This window comes from Helianthus annuus, chromosome 17 (genome assembly GCF_002127325.2).
Source record: "Helianthus annuus cultivar XRQ/B chromosome 17, HanXRQr2.0-SUNRISE, whole genome shotgun sequence".
In the NCBI taxonomy this organism is placed as follows: domain Eukaryota; kingdom Viridiplantae; phylum Streptophyta; class Magnoliopsida; order Asterales; family Asteraceae; genus Helianthus; species Helianthus annuus.
In genome coordinates this window covers 137,734,647-137,744,649 of record NC_035449.2, presented here as the reverse complement: position 1 = coordinate 137,744,649, position 10,003 = coordinate 137,734,647, and the positions used below count along the sequence as shown (strand labels likewise).

Sequence of the window (10,003 nt, the reverse complement as noted above, 5' to 3'; positions counted from 1 at the left end):
AGTTCAATTTTTAATTTTATGAACACAAATTTCAATTTAGTAAGTTGTTCAGGAAATATAAGTCGACATCTTCATTTTTTTAGAATGTCCTCTGAAATGTTTGTTTATAGTATGAAATAATAGAAATTAATGTTAATCTAAAATAAAATAATAAAAAAAGAAAATAAATAACAAACTAAATAATCTGACATGAAAGATGTGCAAAAAAAATATATAAACATACGTTACAAATTTCTAAAAACTTCGTTGTATAAAACATTTGATGTTGTATTTGAAAGATTACCATCACTATCTAGCATAACAACTTTGAGGCCATCTCGTCTTGTAACTCTTGCATCAACATGTTACCTAATTCATTTAAAAGATGCTCAAACTTGGGAAACCATCTTCGGATAACATTGGCTTGCATCTTTGTTCCCTACAACATAAAAGATGAAAAATATAATAACTGACAAAATGTGAAATATTTAAAAATTAGATTTTTGAAACATATACCTGTTCGTCAACCACAATCATTTCGATCGAGTAAAACTATTTTGGATTGTTATACATGGGTTGCTTCCATAACCGGAGTATACGAACCTTCACAATGTAAACACGACGAGCCAAATCCAAGTCCTTCAAATAGGTGATGTTACTGTACCATAAAATATATAGAGAAAGTATAATGTACTTCAAGGCTTAACCTACATTAACATACATGACAAAAAATATAACGTGCGTTATTATCATAGAACGTGCGTGATTATAGTCCCATGCGTGATTATGTGGTCCCATGCGTGATTATGTGGTCCCATGCGTGATTATACCCTTGATCCAACGGTTACCATTGTCTCCTACGTGATGTATGATAAGGCTTTTTGTATGTTAACCTTACTCAAATATATATTTAGTATTAATTATAAAATATGATATGAATGTGTAAATTATGATATGCAAAGTTATTAGAGATGTACCCGTGCTCCATGAGTTGAGAGTTTGACAAGCAAAATAGTAAAATGCAAGAATGTAATTTTGGATGTTGAAATATGAGAGTTGTGGTAGTCTTTATAAATAGCTGGTGATGAAACAAAACAACAAATCTATTTGAGGGTATATGAAAGTATACATAAAAGGTTAAGTTTCTTGATTAGGTAGTTAGATAACTAAAATGTGAAACAATTTGAAATGTATAATCTCTCTTTATAGTTGACCAACATTATCTATTTCAAAACTGATCTAAAAAGTATTATGTTGCAGAAAGTAAGAATCCATTTATGTAAGGTCAAATGGAGAGAGAAGACCTTTGAGAAGGTCAAACTTATAGGTCAAAGTAAGGACACATGGTTTGTTTTGTTTTACAGCTTTTTTTACTTTAGGAATGATGAAAAGTAAAAAAAGTGAACAATTTTTTTGGGAAGAGATTTATTACCATGTTGATGCAAAGTCAAAAAGAAAGTCACCGGTGGCGTCAATAGCTGCCGAAATTACACACCATTTATATAATTTAAAAACTATATGAACTAAAAAGAACAAAAAATCGTTATTTCTTATATATAAAATAATCATCTTTGCAATAAATTCTTACCAACAGGTCAGATGAGACTTTTCCTTCAGCTTGAAATGCCTGAGCAGAAGCTTTCAAATCTCTCGTTACCAAATAATCATGTATATAAACATCTAACCTGCTAATGAAACAAAAAAAAAAAACAAATTTAAAGACTAAAATAGCCAAATAGTTACACAAAATGTAAACATTTGATGAAGAGACGTAAGAAAAAAAATAACTAAATCAAAAATTAGAAATTTATTTCTTTGAACCATGTGTTTTCCTTCAAAATGCATCAATGGTGAAGCTACCAAGTAAACATAACTTACCAAATATAACTTTTTTCAAGTAAACAGAAAGACAAATAAATGCAAAAGCCCTAGAACAACAAAAGGGGCAAAAATAAAGAGGGAATATAAAATTGCTAAAAATATTCAGAAAAGAACAATTAAATAGTTATTTATTATGTATAGATCGAGTCATTATTGTTTTCAGTTTATTAAGTTTTATGTTTCTAATTTTATCACCATAGTTATTTCATAACAACTAATCAAGAAAGAACTTGTTGTTGACTCTCGTATAATATATATGTAACCTTAACTATCCCATTTGAGTATCTACTAAAAAGATGTCCCCTGTAGTAAATGAGAAAGTCCACAGCTCCACTGGCATTGTATTATGCCTCCAAAAGTTGTGTGTGGACACAAAATATTCAATGTTAATGAAATGATGAGTTGAGTTTCGCAGTCAAACAAACTACTTGACTCAAAAGTAATATAAATATTATAAATTTCTAAGCGGACCGTTTCAACAGCTAATATTTCTAATCGAATCGTTTCGACCAGTAACGTTTCTAATCGAACTGTTTCGACCCGTAACGTTTCGACCAGCCCCGTTTCTAATCGAACCGTTTCGACCCGTAACGTTTCGACCCGTACCGTTTCTAAGCGAACCGTTTCGACGCGAACGATTTCGACGCGAACCGTTTCGACCCGTACCGTTTCGAACCGAACCATTTCGACGCGAACCGTTTCAACCCGTACTATTTCGACGCAAAAATATTACTATTCCATTGAAATTAAAGCTAAAACCAGATCCAAAAAATTAAGTTAATCATGACCAAGCACCACCCCAATCGAGAATCGATATTCAGTAGAAGCAACAATCATCATGGAGAATCCTAGGATTTTTTTAAGATTTAATGTTGCAAAAAGACGTACCCAGATCTAAACCTAGGATGTCACTACCTTCATAAAATAAGCACCAACACCATTTTAACATATATCAGTGCCACCACCATCTTTGAATCCCATCAATTTATTAAGAATGACAACTTCTTTCAACCCAACCCGACCCGAAACCCGTTCCGACCCGAAACCCGTTCCGACCCGAAACCCGTTCCGACCCGAAACCCGTTCCGACCCGAAACCCGTTCTGACCCGAACCTGTTTCAACCCAAACCCGTTTTGACCCGAACCAAAACAACCCGTTTTTTAATTGACACGTTTTGACCCGAACCCGTTTTGACCCAAACCCATTTTGACCCATGACCCAACCCGACCCGTTTTCCAGGTCTAATGAAAAGTAATAAGCTTGACCACACAAGTCAAAGGTTACATCTTGAAGTTAAATAAAGGATACTCCTTATATTACCTCGAGTGTATCATCTGACCCATAAATGCTTCTGACAATATTTTTCCAACAAATATATCAATGAATAAGAACACCCAAGCTACCTTTTACATTCTGCAAAGAATGAATGTATTATCAATAATAACACCAAATTCAACCTTGAGTTTTTGGTTGATTTATTTCGCAAGGTTTAAGAAAATGCTTAGAGTCAACCAGTTCATCAAATGATACCTTTGGAAATGATTCTAAGAATGATTTAGGAACACCTATATCAGCTAAAGCAATGTTGCTAATAGCCATTGCAGTAAATCTATTAGAGTCAACAGTGGCATACTTTATCCAAGCTGAAAGTTGATCAACATAAACTCAAATGATGTGCTCGAATTATAAGGAACTACGGAATTCTCAACAATACTATAGATACACATTTAAATCACCTATCAGCGATGGCCATGAAATAGCGGGTGCTATTTCATTTCTAGCGATACAGTAGAAGAAAATTTTAGAAATATTATACATGTAGATTTTATTAAAATTCCTGTAAATATGGAAGAAATACGCTTCTTTTTTCATTCCTAGAATAAAAGTTGTTACCAAACGATACCGGCATTTTCAAGATCTGGGCCAGCAACAACATTATGCCCAAGCTTAATCCCCGGTAAATATTTCACATTTTCCTGTTAATCAACAAAAAAAATAAAACTTTCGGACAAATCAAAACTTTCAGACGAAAAATACAATCTTGAAAAATAATCTTGAAAATTGGGGGAAACAAAAACAATTACATTGGTTCGATTGATGGCATCTGTGAGTTTTTCACCACAAGGCAATATTTATTCAAACACCCACATCTTCACTTCATCTAAAAATTCAAGATCAAACATAATTTTTCACGAACACATTAAAAAAATAAGAAATGCAAATGAATCCAATATCAACAAACCATGAAAAGATGAGAGCTTTAACGTGTTGGAGGCAATGAGTTTGGAAGCAACACTGCCCCAATTGCCACTTCCGATGATTCTTTGACTTTGAATTTTGGTGGGTGTTCATCATTGTTGTTAACAGGGGCCATGGATGAAAATAACACTACACACAAATTCAGAGTTAGAACCTAACCTAAACCTAATAAACATCCAATCACCAACCAATTAACTTCAAATTTAGCTCTAAAACATTCTGATTATACATAATTCAACATAAACACGTGCAATTAGAACAAAATTAGGTCAAAAACTGCAATAGATACCTGAAATTTGAAGTTTCCGGTGACGAATGAAGTTGGATGCTCCGCTAAATCACAAACTTCACCTAATTAGGGTTTAATAAAGTTGAAAGCAACTGATCTGGAAGGTTGGTAGAAGATTGATGATGAAATGATACCTTATTGAACTTACGTGGGCTAATGAGAATATATCTTATATGTGGAACACAAGCTTGCAATGATTTTACCCCAAATAAATCGAAGTAAATCAACAGAAATCGAACCTCCAAATACCTGTTAGATTGCGATGAAGGTGAAGAGTAGAAAAAAATAGATCTTTGATGTAGGAGAAGCATCTTACAATTGACTGAGAGGAAAAAAATAGATTGAGAAACGGCTGAATATTTTAGGGAGAAGATTAGGGTTTGGAGGAATACATGAAACAAAAAAAGCCCAGTTTTGAAAAAGGAGACGTGGACAAGCTTAATAAAGAACACGGTAGCAAATGAAAGGAGAAGGGGACATGTGTCTCAAATGAATGTGGAGGGGACATGTGTCCCAACCTTGTTCTTTTATTAAAGATAGAGATATAAAGCCTCATACATATATATCACCACTACACTCTCAAGTTATATAAAGCCACATAAACAGGGGCGGACCTACCCACTTGGGTGGGTGGGCAGCCGCATCCCTTGTAAAAAAAGGTTTTAGGGTTATATATCGCGTAAAATCTCGACCGCACCCCTTGAAAATTTTCAACCGCACCCTTTGGAAATTTTCAACCGTCCCCTTTAAAAAAACCTTATGAATTTAAAAAAAATGTAAACATTTATTTTTATTAAAATATAACCTAGTATATATAATTATTCTTTAACCACTTCACTTAACAATTTAACCCAATAACTTTCGCTTAACAATTTAGCCATCAGCCCACTAAACATTCCACTGTAACCCAAACCCAATTAACCCAATTAAATTTGAAGTTAAATAAAATAACCCAACTCAATCACCCCTTCCAATTCTTTCTCCCACTCTCCCTCTTTTGATCGCGCAGCAGCCGACGCATGAAAGCAGTCAACAGGCACGACGGCAATGGCTGCATTCTCACCGGAAAAGCTTGATTCCGGCCACACCACCACCTGGAATACAAAATTTAACGAGGTACCTTCGTTTTTATTTTATTTTTTGTTGTTTTATATGGTTTTTAGGAGAGATAGAGTTATAGAGATATTAAAAGGGTTTGAAATTTTATGTGTTTTGATGAATTTTTTTTGCTGTTCTAGACTTTAGTAGCATGATTTTGTTGTTTTGATGTTTTTTTGTTGTTCTAGACTTTGCTAGGGCTTGAAAATTAAAATTGAAAATTATGGATCGATTTATATGTGATAGATACCATGAGTAGGGAAGTTTTTGGCGAGATTTCTCATGAGGAACCATTAGAAAAGTAACTCTAGATGATGTTTTGCATAGATTTCAAAAAATGAAAACATGTAGGGCACAATTTTAAACATGTTTATAGTGACGTTTGACGTGTTTTTGATGGTTATATAAATTTTAGTTTGATATTCTTTTGTTTTACATGACCTGACCCGATATGAAACGATTTTTTTATATATACCCAAGGGACTAAAATCTTTAAAAATATTCTACCCCCATAGAAAAATTTCTAGGTCCGTCACTGTATATAAAACCCCTCTCTTATGTGTTTGGTTAGTTATCGCATAACGCCCCAGAGTTTTATAACTAAACATCGCCACACATCGCCTAATGTCTGTTCTCGGATTTTTCAAATCAGATTCAACCACAACCAAATACTAATGCCGATTTTAACATACTTTGGTGATGGGACATTAGAAAAATGAAAAAAAAAGGAAAAGAAAAAGATATTTATCTAGATTTGCTAACATGGGGCATTTCCGTAAATTCACCATTCAAATCGTAATATCATTCCGTATTGTGGATCTGAAGTTGTCTGTACTACATACAATAAAGACCAACGCGTACGCGTCGCAATTTCTTCATTACTCATTTTCTCCACACCTCGACGGTGTAAACCCTAAGTAAGGTTCGTCCCCAATTTTCAATAATATCTTCAATTATTCAGTTCTAATTCCATCTCATATGTTCACCTATTACATTCAATTGTCTTCATTTTCGATAATTAATTGAAATCAGCTCTCATTCAACCCGATCTGTAATAATTTCTTCAATTCAAACATTTAATTGTGATATTAAGTTGATATATAGTTGTTACTGCTCAAATTTTCTACTTTTGTGTTATGGATCTGGAAATATGAATGCATGATGTGGTACTAGAGATCGATCGATTGATTATTGTAGCCGATGAACCTTTGATTACTTACAAATTGTGATTTCTCATTGTTTATATGTTTCGTTGATTTGCATGTCCATGATAAGCCTAAAAATCAAAATTTATTTTGCATTAGATGATAAAATTTGTATGAATTGCTTGGTTTTATTGAATCTTGATGAAATAATGTTTAATTTATTACATTTTTTGGGGCTGTGAATATGTATTCAAGTTTAGGAAATAGTTCAAGGAGGTTTTATTGAACCTATATAGATTTTATCTGGATCTCGTGACCGGTTTTGTCCTGGAAGGCGGAAGTTCGTATGAATTGCTTGCTTTTGTAGTAAAGTTGACTTATGTAGTTTGTATGACTATAGGTATCTAGCAAGGCCATAAATCAGTTTTAAATAGATACAGACTCTAGATGTTTCGTTTATGGTTGATACATAAGTTTATTGTGCCTGTTTTCCGGTAGAACTTTTTAACTATGGCTAATTATGCCACATTTTGTAACAATAATTGCTTTCTTTTTTTAATTTGTTTGAAAAAACTGGTTTGCAGTTCTGATTTGATAAAATGGGAGGTGGTTTTCGAGTGCTACATCTGGTCAGGCCGTTTCTTTCCTTTTTACCGGAAGTGCAAAGTGCAGACAGGAAGGTTCCCTTCAGAGAGAAAGTCATATACACTGTCATCTCTCTTTTCATCTTTCTGGTGTGCAGCCAGCTTCCTCTGTATGGCATACATTCAACAACGGGTGCAGACCCTTTCTATTGGATGCGTGTTATTCTGGCCTCAAACCGTGGGACCGTCATGGAACTTGGTATTACCCCTATTGTGACTTCTGGGTTGGTTATGCAGCTGTTAGCTGGGTCCAAAATCATCGAAGTTGACAACAATGTTCGTGAAGATCGTGCACTATTGTAAGCATCTTCTTTCATATAAATAATCTTTACTATTTTTTACCATGTTTTTAATAAAGTCTTTATAAACTTGTGATTTTTCCAGGAATGGTGCGCAGAAGTTGTTGGGTATCTTGATTGCGGTTGGTGAGGCTGTTGCGTATGTTCTGTCCGGAATGTACGGCAGTGTAGGTCAACTTGGTGTTGGAAATGCTATTCTTATTATCGTTCAACTATGTTTCGCTGGGATTATCGTCATATGTTTGGATGAACTTCTTCAAAAAGGATATGGTTTAGGCTCCGGTATTTCATTGTTCATAGCTACCAATATCTGGTAAGCCTGTAATCTTTACATTGTGTATACTCACAGACTCATGTTATTCCTCAACTCATACGTTCTTATTAATTATTCAGTGAAAGCATTATCTGGAAAGCGTTCAGCCCTACGACAATTAACAGCGGGCGTGGTGCTGAGTTTGAGGGTGCGGTTATTGCGCTGTTTCATCTTCTGATCACTAGATCGGATAAAGTCAGAGCACTTCGGGAAGCTTTCTATCGGCAGAATCTACCTAATGTGACTAATTTACTTGCTACTGTTTTGATCTTCCTCATTGTCATCTACTTCCAAGGCTTCCGTGTCGTTTTGCCTGTGAGGTCCAAGAATGCCCGTGGGCAACAAGGATCTTACCCCATTAAGTTGTTCTATACTTCCAACATGCCTATTATTCTTCAGTCTGCACTTGTGTCCAACCTTTACTTCATCTCTCAGGTATTCTATTTATATCATGGCCGGTAGAATTGAACTAGCTCTGTTACGTGTGTTGATACCAACTGCATGCATCCTTTTTTTCTTTTCAGTTGCTGCACAGAAAGTACAGCGGGAATTTCTTGGTTAACTTGTTGGGAAAGTGGAAGGAGTCTGAATACTCGGGCCAGTCGGTTCCAGTTGGTGGTCTTGCTTACTATGTTACTGCACCTTCGAGGTAATGGAATCCTGTTACTTTTACTAAATGGACTCATTCGTATGTAAATGGGTTTGAATTGCTTACCTTCTAAGTTTATTCAATATGTGGTTTGGTTTTTCAGTCGTGTATACCAAAATAACACATGTACTCATGCTTTCGTCTAACTTAATTGCTTGCTTCTTAATATCAGCCTGGCAGACATGGCAGCCAATCCCTTTCATGCTCTTTTCTACCTGGTCTTCATGCTAACAGCATGTGCACTCTTCTCTAAAACCTGGATCGAAGTTTCTGGTTCTTCCGCAAAGGATGTTGCCAAGCAACTTAAGGTAATGCTCAAAGCAACATTATGTCTTAACTGTATATATAATACTAATTATTATGTAATATATATATAATATCTTACTAAAATTATAGAAATAATAGTCTTGTTTAGGCTCGTTAGTGTAGTCAAGCTTGATATGTGAAGCTCAGGCTTGAGCTCGTTTATTCAAATATAGGCTTTCTAACGGGTTGGTCTTGAGTAGCTCATGAGTGGCTCGTTTCATTTACACTCCTATACAAAACAAATGAGAACATATGAAGTTCTAAAGTTTGTGTGCTTCATTGCTAAAGCTTGAATCATGATAATATTTGTTTTGGAAAACGTGGCAGGAGCAACAAATGGTGATGCCGGGGCATCGGGACTCGAACCTTCAGAAGGAACTAAACAGGTACATCCCAACAGCGGCTGCATTTGGAGGAATGTGCATTGGTGCATTGACGGTTTTGGCAGATTTCATGGGAGCCATAGGGTCCGGTACTGGGATATTGCTAGCAGTTACAATCATATATCAGTACTTCGAGACATTTGAGAAGGAGAAGGCCAGTGAACTTGGTTTATTCGGGTTTTAATCTCTACGTGTAGGTTTCTGGTAGAGAACCAGTTTAGCCTCTTTTGTTGGTAGTGACAGACTGAGTTTGAATCCCAACTTTTCTATCTTTGGATGTTGCTCCAGTGTTTTTCTTTTATACCAGCAAAGGTTCCCTTTTCTCTACCTATTGGCGAGGTCCAAACGGGTCGCTTTCTAGTTTTAGTTCGGGTCAGATGGAGTTGAGTTGACTTGATAGACTCGCCATGTTTTGGTTTTAGTATGTCTGACATAAAACAGTTATATAATTACTTATGTTTTTTAATTTAACAGAACTACTTTTCATGAGTGGTAGCTCAAGGTTATAAACGCCCATGTTCATTGTCATTGCTTTTAATACAGTCATGTAGAAAACTATATAAAAAAAAAACGATGGATAAGTTGACATTAACGCCCATATTCATTGTCATTGCTTTTAGTTCATTGTCATTGCTTTTAATACAGTTATGTATAGGTAAAAATCCCGATAGCACCTCTTGAAAGTTTGGTTGAACCCTTCATTCGCATCCTCAAAATAATTCATGGGTCTGTCACTGTGTCCGCCACTGTCGACGAT

At 35.2% G+C, this 10,003-nt stretch overlaps 1 protein-coding gene and 2 long non-coding RNA genes across 8 annotated transcripts; 1 reads left to right on the top strand and 2 right to left on the bottom strand.

Annotated features, from left to right (window-relative positions):
• Positions 1 to 338: 338 nt before the first annotated feature.
• LOC110926097 lies at positions 339 to 1,522 on the bottom strand. The gene is made up of 4 exons (XR_002584977.2): positions 1,412 to 1,522; positions 957 to 1,057; positions 496 to 637; positions 339 to 418 (listed from the first exon to the last, which is right to left on the bottom strand). It is a non-coding gene; the product is annotated as an uncharacterized LOC110926097 (long non-coding RNA).
• A 1,662-nt stretch (positions 1,523 to 3,184) lies between these two features.
• Positions 3,185 to 4,894, bottom strand: LOC110923294. Of its 5 annotated transcripts, none has more exons than XR_004887241.1 (7): positions 4,726 to 4,894; positions 4,544 to 4,658; positions 4,410 to 4,453; positions 4,104 to 4,249; positions 3,946 to 4,022; positions 3,392 to 3,837; positions 3,185 to 3,274 (listed from the first exon to the last, which is right to left on the bottom strand). It is a non-coding gene; the product is annotated as an uncharacterized LOC110923294 (long non-coding RNA). The 5 variants fall into 5 exon arrangements; XR_004887240.1 differs by having other exon boundaries at positions 3,392 to 3,504; positions 3,755 to 3,837; positions 4,544 to 4,893; XR_004887239.1 differs by having other exon boundaries at positions 3,392 to 3,504; positions 3,765 to 3,837; positions 4,544 to 4,893.
• A 1,397-nt stretch (positions 4,895 to 6,291) lies between these two features.
• LOC110923437 (protein transport protein Sec61 subunit alpha) lies at positions 6,292 to 9,756 on the top strand. Of its 2 annotated transcripts, none has more exons than XM_022167528.2 (7): positions 6,292 to 6,429; positions 7,237 to 7,595; positions 7,681 to 7,908; positions 7,989 to 8,343; positions 8,433 to 8,557; positions 8,730 to 8,865; positions 9,191 to 9,756. In XM_022167528.2, exons 2-7 carry the CDS (start codon positions 7,252 to 7,254, stop codon positions 9,428 to 9,430), a joined length of 1,428 nt encoding a protein of 475 aa, XP_022023220.1. In that variant the 5' UTR covers positions 6,292 to 6,429; positions 7,237 to 7,251; the 3' UTR covers positions 9,431 to 9,756. The 2 variants fall into 2 exon arrangements, with proteins under 2 accessions (XP_022023220.1, XP_022023221.1); XM_022167529.2 differs by having other exon boundaries at positions 6,335 to 6,424.
• Positions 9,757 to 10,003: the final 247 nt, after the last annotated feature.